This window comes from Salvelinus namaycush, unplaced genomic scaffold (genome assembly GCF_016432855.1).
Source record: "Salvelinus namaycush isolate Seneca unplaced genomic scaffold, SaNama_1.0 Scaffold3136, whole genome shotgun sequence".
NCBI lineage: Eukaryota > Metazoa > Chordata > Actinopteri > Salmoniformes > Salmonidae > Salvelinus > Salvelinus namaycush.
Window position 1 is genome coordinate 5,378 of NW_024060049.1, and position 23,282 is coordinate 28,659.

A 23,282-nucleotide genomic window follows, 5' to 3' on the forward strand; every position below is an offset into this window, starting at 1 on the left:
GGTCGGTGCAGGCAGAGCTCAATAATCCCGTGTGGTGGGACAAGGTACAGGACGGCAGGCAGGCTCAGGGTCGGTGCAGGCAGAGCTCAATAATCCCGTGTGGTGGGACAAGGTACAGGACGGCAGGCAGGCTCAGGGTCGGTGCAGGCAGAGCTCAATAATCCCGTGTGGTGGGACAAGGTACAGGACGGCAGGCAGGCTCAGGGTCAGCACAGGCAGAATGGTCAAAACTGGGGAAACCTAGAAAACAGGAACTTTAGAAAAGACAGGATCAAGGGGAAAAACACTGGTAGGCTTGACGAACAAAACGAACTGGCGACAGACAAACAGAACACAGGTATAAATACACAGGGGATAAGGAGGGGAGATGGGAGACACCTGGTGGGGGGTGGAAACAAGCACAAAGACAGGTGAAACACATCAGGGAGTGACAAAAGTACATGTAAGATGAATGTTATGTTTCAATTCCCTCTCTAATCCCCCACCTGCTGAAACCACTGCAGTCAAAGAGCTAATAGAACTCATTATAAACCCATGAATGTTCCAGTAACTCACACATTGTCTTTGCCCAAAAGGCGCTATCCCTCTATTATTTACGTCTTCTAGCTCGTAACTGTAAATCAGCAATAAACCAAAATAAGTGTGTAAAAACTGAATTTTTTTCACACAAGACAAAACGATTACTTTCATTGTCTCATCCCTTGCATCCAGGCTAAGAAATCAATTTCAATCTCCATAAAATGTGGGTATCTTTAGCGGTAAACCGATTAGAGTTTGATGTTATAGTTTCTATCCTTAGACCAATATACATCCCCTCTAAAAAAAAAAAAAAAAAATGTGTGTGTGTGTGCGTGTGTGTGTGAGTAATGCTACAAGCACAGTGAGGATACAGTCTTTGGGGATTCGCTAACTCATGTGTTCCAGTTTATTATGTTACTGACACTATTTAAAGTCATTGTAGGCCATAAACAGGTTTAAGTTACACATTTTTCACAGATCCCAAATTATTTTGACAAGGAGTCTTCAATGTGTCAACACTACATCATTTTTCCAAAAAAATTACGGTCGCTTTACCTTTCAAAAGAACTGCCGACTCCCATAAGACACAATAGTTGTCAGAATAAATAAAATCAAGATACAAGGATTTCAAATACAGTATAAACATTTTGTCTGGCATTTCTGAAACACGTATCAGGGACAATGAAATATCAAACAATTTATACAAATGTTGGAAGAATGTCGACACAACACTCAATTACACAAAGTATGACATTGCCCTGGACAATTCAGTCGGCTTTGATAACTTTAACCAGTCTGTTTATCTTTTATCTTATCCAAAAGGGCCTCCTCCATCAACTCCTTGGCCTTCCGGTTGTCAAAAAGCTTTCTGTATGTACCAGGTCTTCCCCGTAGGAAGTGCTTTGGACTCTCATCTGAAAAAGTGTGTGTATATACAGTATGAGACTCTGAGCACACAACCAGGTCAGAAGGACAGTTTTGGTGTTCTGGAGCAAGGCGTGTAATTGCCTCTCGGCTCCAAAAGATGACATCCTTCTTCTTCACGCTTCAGTGAGTTTTGCCTGCCTGCGCTTTTCCCGCAGCTGCACAGGTCATCTGAAAACCCTCGCACGGTGCATGGGACCCTTCGTTTCCTTCCGTTTCCTCGCAGTCTGCACAGGTTACTTTAATGGATGCGGACGGCCCTTGACACTACGTGGTTTTATTTGTGTTTGGATTGGCTTCGTGTTTAGACTGTGAAGATGAGAGGTGAGAGGGCCTCATTCTACTAAGATCCATCTGCTGTTGTGGGAAAACATTACCTGAACCTTCTTGGTGAGATGGTGGTAACGCAGTCATAAGCATGTCATAACAGATTTATAAGCAGTTATACACTCTTACAAAAAAAGGTTCTAAAAGGGTTATTCGGCTGTCCCCATAGGAGAAGGCAGGACCCTTTCTGGTTCCAGGTATAACCCTTTTGGGTTGCATGTAGAACCCTCTGCGGAAAGGTTTCTGCCAGGGCAGGGAGCATTGAGGTAGTATCCTAAACTCTGGGGCTCCAGTTAGAAGTTGCCATTTGTGACTCACCACCTGGATTCGGTCTTATGTAGCAAAATGTGAAATGGTGTTTTTTACATTGGATAAAAGTAGAGACTCAGAGCTACAAAATGGTATATCATACACTGCATTTGAGGAACAATGGCCACTTTTGAGAAAATTACCTTTGAATGTTTTGGTATCTAGTGAAGAGCTCTTCTTTGTTAACACCCATTCAACATTGTTCACATCCTCTTAAGCTTAAGCCCCACCTATCTCGTTTCGCTCTCGGAGAACACACTTGACGCTCTGGCCGATGATTTGTTTACCTCTGGATAACATGAAAACAGCCTAACCATCTCTGCTGGCAACAATTTCATTACGCTTTTTTTGCAGACGTTTACTGACACCGGCCATATTCAACAGGTGTTGTACACACCTCACGTAATGTTAGCCAGCCAGCTAACGTTAACGTAAACTCACCCCATTCCGTACAAATGTGCGCAACCGCAACATTCAAACGAGGCTACAAAGAAAACTAATGGGACTGTAGCGACTGTGTTGACTTCAAAATCTGTGGTGTGAACTACGATTCTATTCAAGCGTTGATCGACATGGTAATGGCTCTATAGTATTGGAGAAAAGTTGGAAAAACTGACCCGCCGTTACATCGTGACGTGTCATGTCGTAACGTTCAGCACTCATAAAGCAACTATTTCTGTCTTACAATCTCTCTCCACCAGGTGTAGCACTTCTCTCATCGTTTAAAAACAAGAAATGGACAGTGACGGGGGTAAGGGAGGGATACCTAGTCATTTTTTGCGTCATCATTGCATGCGATCATCATTCTCAAAGCCGCTGTTTACTTCTAAGATCACTTTAGCACCGCCCTAAAAACCCGATTGAAATTCAACACAAACCTTCAAATAGGTATGTAATGACACATTATATAAACTCTTTATAGTGTTTTATTTACATTTTAGAGGCGATAAGGTGATAAGTTGGACAGATCGAGTGAAAAAAAGCAATTTTCCCACACAACATCTCTCCTTCTCAATATCACGCATTAGTTTCGCTTCCCCACCCGCAATTTTTAAAAAGTCCCGACGGGCCTCATTGCCTGCTTGAATTATGCAGAAACGGGCAACGTTTAGGTAATGTAATTGATTCTGTTGGAAAGGGGAGAAAGTGTGCTTTACAATGGTATTGCCATTACAGTTGATCTGGAAGTATTACGTTTTTGGGGGCGCTAAAATAAGGGCAATTGTACGGACCAAGGCGATTATGGCTAGTGGGAAGATGGTAACTTTATCTGTGGCTTAACCAACAAGGCTCGTCATTTAACAATTTTATTCGTATTTACAGATGGCATACAAGTTTTTTATTAAGGCACATGAAAGTTCACATGTTCGAGAAGGCATTTCCGCCAAAAAACGCATTATGATAAAAAATATATATTTTACATTCAAACGGCTCTCCTGTGAAGTTGTGACTTGCGACATATGCCTAGTTTCCTGAATCGGGTCACATTTAGCACAGATCAAGAATCGGCTAACCCTCCCCAAATCCTAGCCTTAACATTCTTCGGGAAATAAGCTAAACTGACCTTAGATCAGCTTCCAGGGCTAACAGCAAAGGACGAAAGCATGTCAGGGCAAGAACACTACACTTCAAAGTACCAGGGAACACAAAAGTTAGAGGGGTAGAGTTTTTAGAAAGTCCTGATAAAAAATAACACAACCATCTATTTGAATTTGCAACATGAATCAGTCATTTTGTTACAATACATGGTAAAAGACAGTGGGGCTCCATTTAATGTTATTATTTTGTAGCAAATGAGCAATTTCATTTGGTCTATCAAGTGCTGATGTCTTAAAATGTATCAAATATTCTGAGCTTGAATAAAATAAATGCACTTGAAGGATTGGCCCGGAAGCAATGAAAAATGTTTTTGGGGGGTCAATAGAACCATAAATAAGTTATTTTGAGATTACAGTCGCTGTTAAAGGAGACATCATGTATGCCCAGTCATTGCATTGTACTGTAATTATACAGTTGATCACACTGCTGTATAAATAGCTGGGGACTGCGTGCAAGATGCCCGACCGTTGTTTTCAACATAATCTACTAACGTTCACATACACCGATTCATGAACCATCTATATCCGGGTTGCATCCGGTTTACACGGCCCAAATTCACATTTGCACTTGCACTCAGTGCGCACAGGCAGCAGAGCAAGCAGCGACGACGTCATCAAGACATCCAAAAACATGGCAGACATTAGATTATTGTAAAATTGAAATAGCTTCAGCCGTGAGTGATGAAAAAGAAATCGGCCTCAGCACCAATTCTTCCAATGATTCAATGGATGTTTTATGTACAATTGTGATGTGTAAAGTGTCTTATTAAGAATTTTTAAATAGGATTTCTCTATGTGGCCGTCTATGGATATTGTATTTCTGGGATGGGCGTCAGTTAAACTCCAGTACCGAAGCAAGGCAGTAGGAGCAGTTGAAACCGTGCTTCTAGACCGCTTCCTGGCCCCTTGGCTGATCAAGATGAATCATGATATATCATGATATATCTGAGGACTGTAATAGCGAATATTATAATAAAGATTTTTTAAATCTTTGTTTCACCAATGGGTTTTGAGGGTTTATGAATTATTGATAGCTTCCTTGTGAATTCAAATGCTTTATAGTGCAAATTATAGTGCCTTTTTAACCTCTACTTCCTCACAAACCCGGATCCGGGAGCACCCCCATCAGTAAAAAAGCTGACTAGCATAGCCTAGCATAGCGTCACAAGTAAATACTAGCATCTAAATATCATTAAATCACAAGTCCAAGACACCAGATGAAAGATACACATCTTGTGAATCCAGCCATCATTTCTGATTTTTAAAATGTTTTACAGGGAAGACACAATATGTAAATCTATTAGCTAACCACGATAGCAAAAGACACAACTTTTTTTCCCACCATTTTTTTCCTGCATAGGTAGCTATCACAATTTCGATCAAATAAAGATATAAATAGCCACTAACCAAGAAACAATTTCATCAGATGACAGTCTGATAACATATTTATTGTATAGCATATGTTTTGTTAGAAAAATGTGCATATTTCAGGTATAAATCATAGTTTACCATTGCAGCCACCATCACAACTCTCACCAAAGCAACTAGAATAACTACAGAGACCATCGTGTATTACCTAAATACTCATCATAAAACATTTCTGAAAAATACACAGCGTACAGCAAATGAAAGACAAAGATCTTGTGAATCCAGCCAATATTTCAGATTTTTTAAGTGTTTTACAGCGAAAACACAATATAGCATTATATTAGCTTATTACAATAGCCAACCACACAGCAGCATTGATTCATGCATGTTAGCGATAGCGAATAAACCAGCAAAAGATATTACATTTTTGACTAACCTTCTCAAAACTTCATCAGATGACAGTCCTATAACATCATATTACACAATACATATAGAGTTTGTTCGAAAATGTGCATATTTAGCGGCACAAATCGTGGTTATACAATGAGAAAAGTAGCCAGGCTGCCAACAATATGTCGGGAGAAATCTTGGGAGAGGCACCTAATCTAATCGATAACTAATCATAAACTTGACTAAAAAAATACAGGTTGGACAGCAAATGAAAGATACATTAGTTCTTAATGCAATCGCTGTGTTAGATTTTTAAAATTAACGTTACTACAACATACAGCGTGCGTTAAAGCGAGACCGCACCTAGATTAATGGCAGAATATGAGTTCTACATTTTTCAACAGAACAACGAATTAACATCATATATAGTTCTTACTATTTGATGAGCTTCCATCAGAATCTTGGGCAAGGTGTCCTTTGTCCAAAAGAATCGTTGCTTGGTTGTAGATTGTCCTCTTCAACATTCGAATTAGCAGTAAACATTAGCCATGTGGCAAAGACGTGTCCGACTCACTAAAACGCAGCACAAATAAATATCCGAAAATCGCAATATACCGATATAAACTGATATAACTCGGTTTAATATAACAACATTATGATGTCTTTAACACCTATATCGAATAAAAACAGAGCCGGATATATCTAAGGGCTATAACCGGAGCGTTCTAGAACGACAGCCAGAGCTCCTTTCTGCGTCAGGGCGAAGAGAAGAAAGGGGGCACCCCACGTTGCCAGCCCATTTATAAGCTCTCAGATCCGCCTAGCAACACCATTTCAATTCTCACTATTCGCTGACACCCAGGGGAAGACGTATGCAGTGCATCTCAACCAATAGAAGACAGGCAGATTTATAAACAGATCTCAGAACAGCCAGCAGATTTCAGCATTCTCACATCCTCATAGGAAAATTGCTCTAAGTCCAGTTCTGTTTTACTCACAGATATAATTCAAACGGTTTTAGAAACTAGAGAGTGTTTTCTATCCAATAGTAATAGTAATATGCATATTGTACGAGCAAGAATTGAGTACGAGGCAGTTTAATTTGGGAACGAAATTATTACAAAGTGCAAACAGCACCCCCTATTTAACATGACACGACATTCTTATGATCTCATAGTCATAGGCTATAGTCGAAGTGTTAATGTCTTACAAAATGTACATAGAAGTATAAATACATATGACTTGTCAAGAGAGGAAAAACTACATTTAATTCTTAATGCTTCAACTTTTACTGTGTTCTCCCTCATAAGGTAGTATTTTCCCCTGAACACTCAATCCTAAATGGCCGCCAATTCTGTCACCAAGGTCCAGAGCATTATCCAGCACCTTCCCCCTACCTGCCTCCCAGATTCTCTCCTAATCCCCTAAATTCTTTCCTCAGCTCACCCTTCCTAACCCATTACTCATTTCTACCCACCCCTCTTATGCAATGCATATTGAATTAAAGCTCATCTTCAAACCTCCCACTCCCTCAACCCTAAAGACCATCATTTAGGAGCCTGCTGAGTCATTGATTGGATTGTGTAGGGATCTCCGAGCAAATTAGACTGTACCAACCCGCCACAGTTATAAAATGGCCAACCGCGTGACAGGACATCCTCTCATTGATTTTGCTCTGTCGTGGTCGTTGCCTCAGTACTTTACAGTGATGATCGTATCAGCACAGATCAAACATTAATCTAGAATATTTAAGAAATTATGGCAATCACCTCCATTTCAGAAGCCAAAAGCGCCCATTTGACCAGGATGGACAGAGAACTTTGGATGGATGTTTGTTTTAGCCATGCACGTTGTCGTCTCCCGAGTGGCGCAGCAGTCTAAGGCACTGCATCTCAGTGCAAGAGGTGGCACTGCAGTCCCTAGTTTGAATCCAAGCAGCATCACATCCGGCCGTGATTGGGAGTCCCATAGGGCGGCCAACAATTGGCCCAGCTTCGTCCGGGTTTGGCTGGGGTAGGCCTTCATTGTAAATAAGAATTTCTTCTTAACTGACTAGCCTAGTTAAATAAATAAATAAATAAACTAGGGGCAGAGTAATGGAAGGTTTCGTCAGATGAATGACATCAATACTTTTTAAAGAGATACTTGCTGTCAATGAATTGAACACACTCTAATACACCATAAAAAGGAATTGATGGTCATTCCATTCCAAATCAATAGCGTGTTGACCTTGACCCTTTTTGATTGGTAAAAAGGATTTGTAAACTTTGAACTGATCAGGAACTAGACATAATCAAACTACTGTAGGCATGATCTATTCCTATTATATTCCTATTATTATTCCTATTCCCCTTATGTAAAGACCATCTCAGATTGTTAAGGAAATTGTGGAGTACGGTGTCTATATTAGGAGGCATATCAGAGGCAACTCCAGCTGAGAATGAGCCGTTCCTAATATGGAGACCGTAGTGGAGGATTCTCACACATTGTCTTGCTGACAGTCAGCTAGGCCCTACAGGATGTTAAGCCCTTTGGACCAGCTGGCAAACTCACTCAGCTCACCAGCCCTCTAGCACTAATGGACCTCCAGGGAAGCTCAATGTCAGCCGGAGGTCGCAGGCCATTATCAATCATTGTTCAATACTACTGTATATAAAGTAGTATTTCCTTCCACATTTTGTGCCAAATTTCTGCGGACTCCATCATTAACTGGCAAATGCTTACCATAGAGTTGGTTTTGTAAATTGCATGGTGGTAGACCGCCTCAAAACACACACACACACACACACACACAGTCACACACACCAACCAACCGCTGACTCCCTGGGAGATCCCCTCTGATGTTTTTTAGGAACGTCTCCATCCTCCCAGCATGCAACAGTGTCCAGAGCAATAGTTTCAAAGGCTCGACAACGTGTGAAACAATATATCTCACATCTCACACGTCCTCCTGTGCCATTCTTCTCCTGTGTTTGTATGTGTGTGTGTGCATTCAAACTCCTGTGTCATCGCTTGTAGGATCGCTTGTGTGTTTCGACACAGCGATCTGTCAGTCACGTTGGCAACTGTACACTGCCTATCGTGGGTGGGAGCAATCATACTGTTAAAATTCTGCACACGTCTCCCGTATTAAGAACCAAAGTGGTTTTGATGGCACCAGTTTTGACAGACATGCTGGGTAAATACAGCTTCAGCTCGGTTATCTCCCAGGAGTACCGATTACAAACTGTAGAGTAAGGCAAGGTTGCATTCCAAATAGGTTTAGGCCCCGTATGGGCCCGAGTCGACAGTAGTGTACTAAAATGGGAATAGGTGGCATTTGAGACACAACCCAAGGGCTCCACTTTACATATAGTCTTCATAAAACATTCATAGCACTTCCATATGGAAACCCCTAAAGCAGTGTACAAAAAATGTATAATAAGTTGCATGTGTGTGAATTAATTACATTAAGCACACAATAGTGTTGGTGTTGGACTGCACACGGTTAACATTTCATGCTAATTAGCGTCCCTGGTGTATTGGTGCATCTGTCTTGTACTGTGACAGCGAAGTTGCTTTTTATTGATTTGGGGCACCAGACAGCAGTGAAAGAGTGTCCAATACGGTCGCCATATTACAGAGCTTATAGCCATGACGTTAAAGGCAGAGTCCTTCATTTGGTTTTCAGTCAAATGGCAGCTATACCATCACTTGTTTTGGTAGAAGCTGGAGAAATATAACCCCTCTCCAATTCATAGATGGAACTATGGATTCAAGGACTGTTAGTCCATGAGATCTCCCCTAAAGTATTAAAGCGTTTTTAAGCTTTAGGGGAGAGTGGGGTAAGTTGAGCCATTTTTTACATTCAACATTAAATATATATTTGTTCTTACAAATATATCTACATATATTTCAGGATGTTGTGTATCCCTGGAAATAATCAGTTTTGAAAATATAGCTTGTCCAGAAAATGTCTTCTCTTGGCACAACATACCACTGGTATGGGGTAAGTTGACCCACAGGACAGGGTAAGTTAAGCCACCAAAAATGTTTGTACTGAATGAAATATTGCCACTACTTTTTTAAAACCATTTCAATCTTTCTTTCCCAAAGACAATTAAACACAATCACAATTGCTTTTTGTGTCTTTGAATCAATTTAAGCATCTTTTAGAACCGTCTTAACCCCTTTTTAAGCACGTTTAACATAGACCAGGCCTCATATCCCAACGATAATGCTTTGTATTACGCCTGGGAAGAAAACACTTCAATTTGCTCAACTTGACATTGGCTCAGCCACTGCCACAAGGATGCACTTTCATGCTAGGTTTAGAACCTCATATTGAAGCTCATAGAGACTCCTGGGCTCCTGAGTGGCGCTGCTGTCATATCACTAAATCTCAGTGCTAGAGGTGTCACTACAGACCCTGGTTCAATTCCAGGCTTTATCACTAGCTGTGATTGTGAGTCCCATAGGGCGGTGCACAATTGGCCCAGCATCGTCCAGATTAGGGTTTGGCCAGGGTAGGCCGTCATTGTAAATTAGAATTTCTTCTTAAAACTGACTTGCCTAGTTAAATAAAAGAGTCCCAAACTGGTGTACAGAACAATCTTAAAATTATCCACTTTGGTTTAGATAAAAGCATCTTGGAACCTCTTAACACAAATTACTTTACCACTTCCTTCAAAGACTCCATGAAATGATGACCTCTTCCGAAATATATTCGGTCAAATGATACATTTTGTGTATGGTTTCCAAGAAACAAGGGTGGCTCAACTTACCCCTTTGGCTCAACTTACTTACCCACTCTCCCCTACAAATAACGGAGAAAAACAACCTCAGATTTTTGGGATATGATGGGGTAAGACAGTTGTACTAAGCTCATTCGGCATTTATAAGTGATAGTCTTCCAGAATCAATGGATTATATATCCATATTGAAATACTATTAGAATGAAGTAAATATAGCAGATTGTACATTTAACACATTACCTCTGGTACTCGAATTGGGCAGCTGTTTTTGTTTATGCACCCATCCAGCATCTTGTAGAAAGCCAAAGGCCTGGGCCTCATTTCTAACTGTTGCAAACAGTAAATTTAACACTAAATCAGATCTGTCGTAAAACGGTGCACGCGTGAACGAACATTATAACTCCGCCTGAAAAACACCCATCACACACATTTTACGGTGACAATAATGCCCTTATTTGCTGTATACTTTGGAAGTAGTGGAATTAGGCCAAGACAGTGTCCAAAGGAAATACACCACATGACCAAATGTATGTGGACACCTGCTCGTCGAACTTCTCATTCCAAAATCATGGGCATTAATATGGAGTATTAAATAGCCGAATCCACTACTTTGAAGGGGTGTCCACATACCTTTTTTTATAGATGTTGTAGAATGATAAACTTGATGTTGGCAGACTTTTTTTTTTTCAGTAACATTTTCTGTATCTGACCATTTCTGACCATCTAAATTGTTGTTGAACTGGAAACAGATCGCTTGAACGCAATAATGTTTTGCATCCACTTTCTCCCAAACATAAATATGCTGCACTGGCCACGAGTTCTGAAACATTGTCTACTCTGGGATAACTACAGTAAGCCTACTTACAGTGGTAGCCTACATACCTCAATGCAAAAGATCAGCTGTCTGTTCACCTGTTAATTTCTACTGTATGTTAAAAACCGCGCACCCTGTCATCTGCATAGAGCAAAAACTATAAATTATAATAGCCTATAGGCCCAAATAAATGAGAGATGCGCATGGTAATTTGTTGTATGGCTACTTCGGGAATATGAACTCATCATGGCCAGAAACGATGAGGAATTTATTCTGCAATAGTTATGATATATGTAGCCACGTGTGCACATTTTGTTCATATCCTTTGCTAGTTAGTGAGTTGTTAGCCCAGTTATAAATCATTTGTAGTCGGCAATAGGGAAGTGATTGCTTCCTACAAGATACACAAAACGTCTACTTCTGTAGACATCTTTGAAAAGCGAGTCAAGTAAAGAGTTTTTTCTGTCTTAAAGGGGCAGTGTTGTATTTTGAAACAGGCTTGAATAAGCTGGGTAGCCAATAGGCAGAGGGTAGTTGTTACTTGGAGCAGGTGAACCCAAGGGCTGACTCAGACGAGGAGATTGGTATAAGGTATTGAAAAGCAGGGGAAAGATTGGGTGTAGGTCAGGGGAAGCTTGGCGGGTTGCAGGACGCCAGGTTCTGAGGCTGGAGCGAGGGGAGTTGGGGCTGGGTAGGCAGGTCCGGAGCGAAATCCAAGGAAACAGTGAAGTGGGGGTTCTGGACAGGGTGGCAGGACTGACGAGACGTGGGACAGGAGACAGGGACCAGAGTCAGAGCGGACGGATCTCCTGCGGAGAGAAAACAGCATCAGGCAAGGAAAAACAGGCACAACATGAAAACAGGATCTATGCATGAGCCAATGGCTAAAACGCAGACTGACTGAGCAGAGGCTGCGATCTAGCAGCACGGAAGTGACAGGGCTGAGTTTTTGTAGAGGTCTTGATTGTGGAACAGGTTGCAGCTGGTGGGGATCTGCTCTGACTACAGCACACCTTACTCCGCCCACACAATCTCACACACGCGCACACAAAGAGAGGGAGAGAGCACTGGGGGAGTGGCAGCAGGTCAAGGAGACACAGGATGAGCAATTTTAGATGATTGCATTTTGTTATTATATTATAACTAGGCTTACCTGTTCTTTTGTTTTGAATAAGTGTCTTATATTCCCCACTTGTACTACTAGGCTACTTTTGCCTTCTTGCAATGCAAGTCTTCAACCACTAGAAACTGTGAGCACAAATGTTCTAAAGTTTGCAGGAGGATAAGCACATTCTCACTTCAAGTTCAGTCTTTATAAATGAAAACCTTTGCGTGAAAACTGGTGCACGCATGTTTTGGGGTATATTTTGTGTGCACCCACACGTTTATCAATTAGGCCCCTGGTGTGCTAGGGCTAGTCATTTCCATTGACCTTAGAAAAAGATGATTAGATGAACTGAGACAGAGAGAGACAGAGACACACACATGGAGACAGAGAGAGAGACAGAGACACAGAGGGAGAGCACACAGCATGATATAATACATACAGTTGAAGTCGGAAGTTTACATACACCTTAGCCAAATACATTTAAACGCAATTTTTCACAATTCCAATTTCAAAAGTTTACATACACTCAATTAGTATTTGGTAGCATTGCCTTTAAATTATTTAACTTGGGTCAAACGTTTTGGGTAGCCTTCCACAAGCATCCCACAATAAGTTAGGGGAATTTTGGCCCATTCCTCCTGACAGAGCTGGTGTAACTGAGTCAGGTTTAAAGGCCTCCTTGCTCGAACACGCTTTTAAAGTTCTGTCATTGTTCATTTGGAAGACCCATTTGTGACCAAGCTTGAACTTCCAGACTGATGTCTTGAGATGTTGTTTCAAATTATCCACATAATTTTCTTTCCTCATGATGCCATCTATTTTGTGAAGTGCACCAGTCCCTCCTGCAGCAAAGCACCCCCACAACATGATGCTGCCACCCCCGTTCTTCACGGTTGGGATGGTGTTCTTCCGCTTGCAAGCCTCCCCCTTTTTCCTCCAAACATAACGATGGTCATTATGGCCAAACAGTTCTATTTTTGGTTTCATCAGACCAGAGTACATTTCTCCAAAAAGTACGATATTTGTCCCCATGTGCAGTTGCAAACCGTAGTCTGGCTTTTTTATGGCGGGTTTGGAGCAGTGGCTTCTTCCTTGCTGAGCGGCCTTTCAGGTTATGTCGATTTAGGACTTGTTTAACTGTGGATATAGATACTTTTGTACCTGTTTCATCCAGCATCTTCACAAGGTCCTTTGCTGTTGTTCTGCAATTGATTTGCACTTTTCGCACCAAAGTACGTTCATCTCTAGGAGACAGAACGCGTCTCCTTCCTGAGCGGAATGACGGCTGCGTGGTCCCATGGTGTTTATACTTGCGTACTATTGTTTGTACAGATGAACGTGGTACATGCAGGCGTTTGTAAATTGCTCCCAAGGATGAACCAGACTTGTGGAGGTCTACTATTATTTTTCTGAGGTCTTGGCTGATTTCTTTTGATTTTCCCATGATGTCAAGCAAAGTGGCACTGTTTGAAGGTAGGCCTTGAAATACATCCACAGGTACACCTCCGATTGACTCAAATTATGTCAATTAGCCTATCAGAAGCTTCTAAAGCCATGACATAATTTTCTGGAATTTTCCAAGCTGTTTAAAGGCACAGTCAACTTAGTGTATGTAAACTTCTGACCCACTGCAATTGTGACAGTTGTGAAATAGAATGTCTGTAAACAATTGTTGGAAAAATGACTTGTGTCATGCACAAAGTAGATGTTCTAACTGACTTGCCAAAACTATAGTTTGTTAACAAGAAATTTGTGGAGTGTTTGAAAAATGAGTTTTAATAAACTTCCGACACCAACTGTACCTTAAACGCTGAGTGATGGGCCTGGAGAAATGTAACCATCAAATTCATAGACAGCGCTATAGATGCAAGGACTGACCAACAATGACATCAACATTATAGTGATAAGCATGTTTTGAGGCTATACAGTGTTTGTTACACTTTCATTGTTTATAAACATTGGAGTAAAAAATATATATTTTGGGTTCTGATGGGGTACGACATGAGGCATTTATAAGTTATATTCTTCAAGAATCAATGGGTATATATCATTAATTTATACATCCACAAATGGATATTGCAACTAAGAATTTTACAACACAATTTATGGTACCCTGGCTGTGAATGTATTTTATTATAAATGTGCTCTTAATCAAACTAAAAGCTTTGAGTCTTCTTGGGTATGACGCTACAATCTTGGCACACCTGTATTTGGTTTCTCCCATTCTTCTCTGCAGATCCTCTCAAGCTCTGTCAGGTTGGATCGGGAGCGTCGCTGCACAGCTATTTTCAGGTCTCTCCAGAGGTGTTATATCGGGTTCAAGTCCGGGCTCTGGTTGGGCCACTCAAGGACATTCAGAGACTTGTTCCGAAGCCACTCCTGCGTTGTCTTGGCTGTGTGCTTAGCGTTGTTGACCTGTTCGAAGGTAAACATTTGCAAACTTCTTCCATTTAAGAATGATGGAGGCCACTGTGTTCTTGGTGACCTTCATAGCTACAGAAATGTTTTGATACCCTTCCCCAGATCTGTGCCTCAATAAAATCCTGTCTCGGAGCTCTACGGACAATTCCTTCAAACTCATGGCTTGGTTATTGCTCTGACGTGCACTGTCAACTGTGGGATCTTAGACAGGTATGTGCCTGTCCAATCAATTGAATTGACCACAGGTGGACTCCAATCCAGGTGTAGAAATATCTCACGAATGATTAATGGAAACAGGATGCACCTGAGATCATTTTTGAGTCTTATAGAAAAGGGTCTGAAAACTTCTGTTTTTTATTGATAATACATTTTCAAACATTTCTAAAAACCTGTTAACACTTTGTAATTTCCGGGTATTGTGTGTAGATTGGTGAGAAAACAAAAATATTTAATACATTTTAGAATAAGTCTGTAACGTGACAAAATGTTGAAAAAGTCAAGGGGTCTGAATTTTTTCTGAATGCACTGTATTTCTAGCTAGGATTCCAAGTGTGTCAACATGCACAAATCACATAATAGGGTAGACTGGGCGTCTGGCAATACCACACTGGTTGTATCCTCTGGCCATGAGAATGTACCCGTCTCTTCCCCAACCAGTACCCCAGCTGCAAAACCAATGGAGAAATTAAAGAATCCTTAGTACCGAGAGTGTGTGTACGTTTACATTAGATATGTACATGACGTGTGAATAGAACTAAAATCCATTACAACCTGGTAGTATGATTGAATTTGGAACTTTTCTTCAAAAAATAAAATATATAATAGGATTATTTGGCTGGATGAATAATGTGTAAACGGTGGCCTTTTTACAACACAAATTGTTGAAGAAAAGTGTCAAATTAAAACACACGGGCAGATTATGATGAGTTTGACTGTATTTTCTGCATCAAAAAGGTTGCCTTATGTCATTAATATTGAGTTGTTGGATGGCTTTCTACTTTCAAAGTAAACACTGACCTGTTTTTCACAATCCAGTAGTCCAGGTAAGAACTACCATACCCGACAGCCAGTACAGCATGGTTAGTTCTTGTTGAACAGTCAGGCTGGTAGAGGACTCCTAAAGAAGAAACACTACAAGAGTTCATGTGCAATTTCATATGTATTTATTTACAATTTAATAGAGGTAATGGTAACACTTTACTTAAAGCATCCAGGTATAATGCATTATACCGTTATAATGCATTGCGAGTTGTCATGATGATGATGATGACCCCCTTTACATTATAATAATTCATAGTGACACGGGCTAAATAACCAGTTGAAAATGTATATATATAAAATATATAAATATAATATAAATATTATAAAGACTCATACATGGTTATAACAAGTTATGCCTGGATTCTTCAAGAAAAGTGTTTGCAAACTAATTTTTGAATGTGTCTCTATGTGTAAAGTATGAGTTCTGTCACTGTATGACCAATCTGGGCTATAAATCTTAGCCAACAATGAAACGTTGTACTCCTCAAACTAGCTTGTTAACCATTGCCTGGTATTGGTAAGACTAGGGCTATTTTCTCTTCTTATCTATTTGTTGCTTAATGGTTCACAACTAAAATTGTAGTAATACGTTTGCAGAAGAGTCCACGCAGTAAAGTCGAACTACTACAATCTCAAAAGAGATCATCTATGACCACAGACACAGCGATAGGGCCAACCTCATACAAAGTGTCTCGAAACACTTTTTCATCCAGCGAAGGAACTCTGTTGAAGCCTTTGCACCAGGCTTCCTTTGTTGCATTCTGGTATTCACAAGGGCCCACCTGAAAACAGTTTATTATGATCATCTCAAGCTTTACAGTGAGCTTTTCACTCATCTATTCGATGTTCTTTCCAAAATTCCCACTTTTTACAGAAATCCCAGTTAGAGGATTCCTGGTTTCATGGTTATTCCCTCCTGATTCCAAGAATCTTCCAACTGGGATTTCTGGAAAACCTGAGAATTTGGGGGAAAGTTACCAGAATTTTGCAACCCTAATGGTAACATATTGTATTGTACCTCTGCAGTGTAAGGATATTTCCTTTCCGACATAATCCCATGATCTGAGACGTAACTAAAACACCTCATGGCCAAGCCACCGCCACAGCCATTATTGTGATAGTCTCCGCTGCAGTCCACCAGGTTCTGCTCACTCAGAGGCAACAGTTTGCCTGTCTGCTTGAACAACTGGCCCTCCAGGGCTCCGACTGCAGCAAATGCATAACAAGATCCACAAGACCCCTAGATCAAATAAAATAGTTGTCATATCTACTGTTTTGCGTTGAAATTATTGACTAGACGTAAATGCATAGCAAGATCCACAATGCCGCTTGATAAAATACCCATTTTATTTCCCCTATTGTGCTTTGAAGATATCCCCTAGAGGTATGGCGGCATGTTTTTCCTGGTAAAGTGCTCAGGAAAAACTCCTGTCCCTACATATCATATCAGGCCACTACCTCAACAGTATCTAAGAAACATAGATACAGTTTCGTCACCTTTCTAAATGCAGAGAAAGTGGCTTTTCATGTCATGTCTAATAAGTGGCACCTAGAATACACACTCCTCTAATCCTTTCCATATCAGTGTCAATCTGTACAATACCAGAAAAATGAAGGGGAGAATACTAACTTCCAGTTAAGTCAAATGTTTACTTAGTCATGCATGATGTCAATGGGAGACGAAAGGAAATTTCGACTTCAGTGGAAGTTAGGATTCGCCCAAAAGTGAGAGAGAACAAATGAAAGAGGCTGCTCTTCAACCTGGTCCTTCACTGGAGTCACATATCCATATGGACGCCAGTCCCACGTCTCAGGAGCTGCTGAGAGACTGCAGTTCCACTTAGAGAGGGGGATCCCATCCAGGAGTTTCTCCTCCTCAGCAGCATTAACAGTCAACAAGGCATTGTACTCTTTATTCGTCTGGAACACAGAATTAACACTAGAATGGATCGGCATCCTAATGGATCACCATCTTAGTCAGGAAAACATTAATTCTAGAAACTGATTAAATATTGTAAAAAAACAATGAATGTGTAGATATGTCTGCATTGTACTGTATCTCTGTGGTCTGGACAAATGGAGGCAGGGGGTGTCATTCATAACCTACAAAGGTCTACCACTGTTGTGTCATCAGCAAACTTAATGATGGTTTTGGAGTCGTGCCTAGCCGTGCAATCATGAGTGAACAGGGAGTACAGGATGGGACTGACCACGCACCCCTGAGGGGCTCCCGTGTTGAGGATCAGCGTGGCGGATGTGTTGTTACCTACCCTTACCACCTGGGGGCGGCCCGTCAGAAAGTCCAGGATTCAGTTGCAGAGGGAGGTGTTTAGTCCCAGGGTTTTAGCTTAGTGATGAGCTTTGAGGGCACTATGGTGTTGAATGCTGAGCTGTAGTCAATGAATAGCATTCTCACATAGGTGTTCCTTTTGTACAGGTGGGAAAGGGCAGTGTGGAGTGCAATAGAGATTGCATCATCTGTGGATCTGTTGGTGCGGTATGCAAATTGGAGTGAGTCTAGGGTTTCTGGGATAATGGTGTTGATGTGAGCCATGACCAGCCTTTCAAAGCATTTCATGGCTACAGACGTGAGTGCTACGGGTCGGTAGTCATTTAGGCAGGTTACCTTAGTGTTCTTCAGCACAGAGACTATGGTGGTCTGCTTGAAACATGTTGGTATTACAGACTCGGACAGGGAGAGGTTGAAAATGTCAGTGAAGATACTTGCCAGTTGGTTAGCGCATGCTCGGAGTACACGTCCTGGTAATCCGTCTGGCCCTGCGGCGTTGTGAATGTTGACCTGTTTAATGGTCTTACTCACATCGGCTGTGGAGAGTGTGATTACACAGTTGTCCGGAAGAGCTGATGCTCTCATGCATGTTTCAGTGTTACTTGCCTCGAAGCAAGCACAGAAGTTATTTAGCTCGTCTGGTAGGCTCGTGTCACTAGGCAGCTCTCGGCTGTGCTTCCCTTTGTAGTCTGTAATATTTTGCAAGCCCTGCTACATCCGACGAGCATCGGAGCCTCCCGGGTGGCGCAGTGGTCTAGGGCACTGCATCGCAGTGCTAGCTGCGCCACCAGAGTCTCTGGGTTCACGCCCAGGCTCTGTCGCAGCCGGCCGCAACCGGGAGGTCCGTGGGGCGACCTACAATTGGCATAGCGTCGTCCGGGTTAGGGAGGGTTTGGCCGGTAGGGATATCCTTGTCTCAGTATGTAAATGTAATAAAATGTATGCACTCTACTGTATGTCGCTCTGGATAAGAGCGTCTGCTAAATGACTAAAATGTAAATGTAAAAATGTAGTATGATTCGATCTCAGTCCTGTATTGATGCATTGCCTGTTTGATGGTTCGTTGGAGGGCATAGCGGGATTTCTTATAAGCTCCTTGAAAGCGGAAGCTCTACCCTTCAGCTCATTTTGAATGTTGCCTGTAATCCATGGCTTCTGGTTGGGGTATGTACATACAGTCACTGTGGGGATGACGTCCTCGATGCACTTATTGATAAAGCCAGTGACTGATGTGGTGTACTCCTCAATGCTATTGGAAGAATCCCGGAACATATCCCAGTCTGCGCTAGCAAAACAGTCCTGTAGTTTAGCATCTGCTTCATCTGACCACTTTTTTATAGACAGAGTCACTGGTACTTCCTGCTTTAATTTTTGCTTGTAAGCAGGAATCAGGAGGATAGAGTTATGGTCAGATTTGCCAAATGGAGGGCAAGGGAGAGCTTTGTACACGTCTCTGTGTGTGGAGTAAAGGTGGTCTATCTCTGTCCAGTGTCTGTGTTCTTTTGCCTATCTTAGTCTTTTTATTGGCCAGTCTGAGATATGTATTTTTATTTGCAATGTTGCCTAAAAGGCCAGCATCCCGGAGTCACCTCTTCACTGTTGACGTTGAGACTGGTGCTTGAGGGTACTATTTAATGAAGCTGCCAGTTAAGGACTTGTGAGGCGTCTGTTTCTCAAACTAGACACTCGAATGTACTTGTCCTCTTGCTCAGTTGTGCCCCGGGGCCTTCCACTCCTCTTTCTATTCTGGTTAGAGCCAGTTTGCGCCGTTCTGTGAAGGGAGTAGTACATAGCGTTGTACGGGATCTTCAGTTTCTTTCTCACATGGAATAGCCTTCATTGCTCAGAACAAGAATAGACTGATGAGTTTCAGAATAAAGTTATTTGTTTCTGGACATTTTTAGCCTGTAATCGAACCCACAAATGCTGATGCTCCAGATACTCAACTAGTCTAAAGAAGGCCAGTTGTAATTGCTTCAGCTACAATAGTCATTTATAACAATAACAATGTCTACACTGTATTTCTGATCAATTTGATGTTATTTTAATGGACAAAAAATATGCTTTCTTTCAAAAAACAAGGACATTTCTAAGTGACCCCAAACTTTTGAACGGTAGTGTACATGCTTTCAGTTCGTCCCATTTATTTTCCAGCGATTGAACATTAGCTAGCAGAACGGAAGGCAAGGGCAGATTAGCCACTCATCGCCTCACACGGCATCCTGATCTCTTTCCGTGAAACCTACGTTTCCTTTTCCAGCGAATCACGGGGATCTGGACCTGGTCGGGTGTTTGTAGTCTATCCCTCACGTCCGACTCATTGAAGAAGAACTCGTCCAATTTGAGGTGATTAATCTCAGTTCTGGTGTCCAGAAGCTCTTTTCAGTCATAAGAAACGGTAGCAGCAGCATTATGTACAAAAACAAGTTACAAATAATGCAAAAAAACAAACAAAATAGCATGGTTGGTTAAGAGCCGATAAGACGGCAGCCCTCCCTTCTGGTGCCATCTTGCTACTTGAGGCTGTTCTACAAAGTACTGAGTAAAGGGTCTGAATACTTAGGCAAATGAAATATTTAAGTGTATTAATTTTTATAAATTACTAAACATTTCTACAAAACAGTTTTTGCTTTGTAATTATAGGGTATTGTGGGTAGATTGATGAGGGGGGGAAATGATGTAATCAGTTTTAGAACAAGGCTGTAACGTAACAATGTAACGATTCTAGTCTGGTGAAGGAGAAGAAGACCAAAATGCAGCGTGGTAAGTGTTCGTCATATTTTAATTTAAAACTGAACACTACACAAAATAACAACGATGAGAAAACAAAACAGTTCTGCAAGATGAACAGACACTACACAGAAAATAAACACCCACAACCAAAATGGGGAAAACAGGCTACCTATGTATGATTCTCAATCAGAGACAACGATCGACAGCTGCCTCTGATTGAGAACCATACCAGGCCAAATACAGAAATATAACAACATAGAAAAAAGAACAGACTACCCACCCCAACTCACGCCCTGACCAACCTAACACAAAGACATAAAAAAGGAACTAAGGTCAGAACGTGACAAACAAAATGTGGAAAAAATACTTTTCTGGCCTGAATACATTTCGAATGCACTGGATATATATTATTATTTATTTATTTTTGTGCCTGTTTTGCATGTTATTTTGGCATTAATATGTGTCACATATCAGTTTGCAAACAATGAAAATAATAATAAAGCCGCATTACAAAGATCATCTCTTTTTTGCTTTCTTGAGTAAGGCAGCTCCAAAATTCAGGTGCTTCAGCCTAGCTCTGGGGTTTCTGTGGTGGTGGGGCAGGCTGCGAAAATTACAAGCATAGGGGTTGCTAATGTTCTCTAATTGCGCTGTGATTTGCTCAGTGTTCTGTCACTCATGGGGACACTGCGTCACCGCAAAATCTACAGGGAGAGCTCAAAAATTGAAGCCTCTTGGGTGCTGCCATAGAGTTACATTAGAAGTGCCCATCCAAGAAGGCTCAAGGTCATTGGCCACAGATAAAATGATGTGAAACCACGTTATATCTACAGTACCTTTGATTGAACTGATCATTTCAACATACTACTTTCAAAATCGATGGGGTATCGTCGGACGGTGCCAGAGTGTCTCCCAACCCCTCCTGTCTCAGCCTCCAGTATTTATGCTGCAGTAGTTTGTGGTCGGGGGGCTAGGGTCAATCTGTTATATCTGGGGTATTTCTCCTGTCTTATCCGGTGTCCTGTGTGAATTTAAGTATGCTCTCTCTAATTCTTTCTTTCTCTCTTTCAGAGAACCTGAGCCCTAGGACCATGCCTCAGGACTACCTGACCTGATGAGTCCTTGCTGTCCCCAGTCCACCTGGCCGTGCTGCTGCTCCAGTTTCAACTGTTCTGCCTGCGGCTATGGAACGCTGACCTGTTCACCGGACGTGCTACCTGTCCCAGACCGGCTGTTTTCAACTCTCTAGAGACAGCAGGAGCGGTAGAGATACTCTGAATGATCGGCTATGAAAAGCCAACTGACATTTACTCTTGAGGTGCTGACCTGTTGCACCCTCGACAACCACTGTGATTATTATTATTTGACCATGCTGGTCATCTATGAACATTTGAACATCTTGGCCATGTTCTGTTATAATCTCCACCCGGCACAACCAGAAGAGGACTGGCCACCCCTCATAGCCTGGTTCCTCTCTAGGTTTCTTCCTAGGTTCTGGCTTTTCTAGGGAGTTTTTTCCAAGCCAACGTGCTTCTACACCTGCATTGCTTGCTGTTTGGGATTTTAGGCTGGGTTTCTGTACAGCACTTTGAGATATCAGCTGATGTAAGAAGGGCTGTCATAAATAATTTGATTTGATCATGAATCAAGCCGACAATCTACTGGCAAATCCTTTTCAATACTTGTCATATGAAGAGAAATTATAGATAAAAACGTATCGGTGCTCATCGGCCATTGGCCATAAACATTTCACAAAAACTTTGGAAATCGCAAATTCAAGAATGAGTGGTTTGGAAGGAATCAGTGGCTAACTGCAAGCCTGCTATTCAGTGGAGTGGATTTCCAAGTCTTGGGTTAAAGGGTCTCTTTTCCAAGTTTAAAGGATAAACATTCAACATTGGCCATGGTTGTCAATCCAACCATGACTTCTGCTGCTTTCAAAACAACTGGAAACTCGGAACTGGGAAATCTCAGACTTCAGTGAGTGGGAACTCTGAAAAAACGATGCTCAGACTGGGAAAATATATTTTGAACAGTCTCCAACTCAGTATTCCAAGTTGGGAGTTCGAGCTCTGACCTGAAGATCACTAACGTCATGATTCAAACTTGTTTTTTTCCAAGTTCCCAGTTGTCTTGAAAGCACCATACAATCCAGAGAATGAGAGACTTTGATGACAAAGTTTGATGACAAAATTTGCCCACGAAGGACCGCCGCACCACCTTCCTGTTCATGTGAGCACAGCACAACAAGGTGAGTCCAAAAATGTATTGTATGTTGCTGTAAAAATGATGTAATATGCCAGGGAGATATGTATACTGTAGCTAAGAAAGTAATACTATGTGTATGTTGTGTTGTAAGCTGTTAGTAGCCCATGTGCGTCACCCTAATAATTTGGTCCCCTTTCCACTCATAATTTAGCCTTCTTTTCTGACTTGATGGTACACATGTAGCTTATAGCCTGTTTTAGAGAAATGTCAGCATCAAATATTGTTAGACCTTTCATTGTCTACGGTTCTGACTTGGTGTACAGGGAGAATACGTCCGTCCTAGCTCTCTCAGTAATGTCTTAATCAAAATTACGTATTGCCTCTTATCTGCTCGTCGTCCCCTTATGCCATAGTTTGTACATCTCAATTGTCAGTAGAAACCACATTCGTTTAACCTCTCTGGGATATGTGGTACGGTAGCGTCCCACCTGGCCAACAT

The 23,282-nt window shown here is 41.5% G+C and overlaps 1 protein-coding gene across 1 annotated transcript; it reads right to left on the reverse strand.

Moving 5' to 3' along the window:
* Window positions 1-15,016: 15,016 nt before the first annotated feature.
* Window positions 15,017-17,508, reverse strand: LOC120039960 (procathepsin L-like). The gene is made up of 6 exons (XM_038985276.1): window positions 17,314-17,508; window positions 16,571-16,792; window positions 16,206-16,334; window positions 15,939-15,976; window positions 15,529-15,642; window positions 15,017-15,176 (listed from the first exon to the last, which is right to left on the reverse strand). Exons 1-6 carry the CDS (start codon window positions 17,506-17,508, stop codon window positions 15,080-15,082), a joined length of 795 nt encoding a protein of 264 aa, XP_038841204.1. The 3' UTR covers window positions 15,017-15,079.
* Between the last annotated feature and the right edge of the window lie 5,774 nt (window positions 17,509-23,282).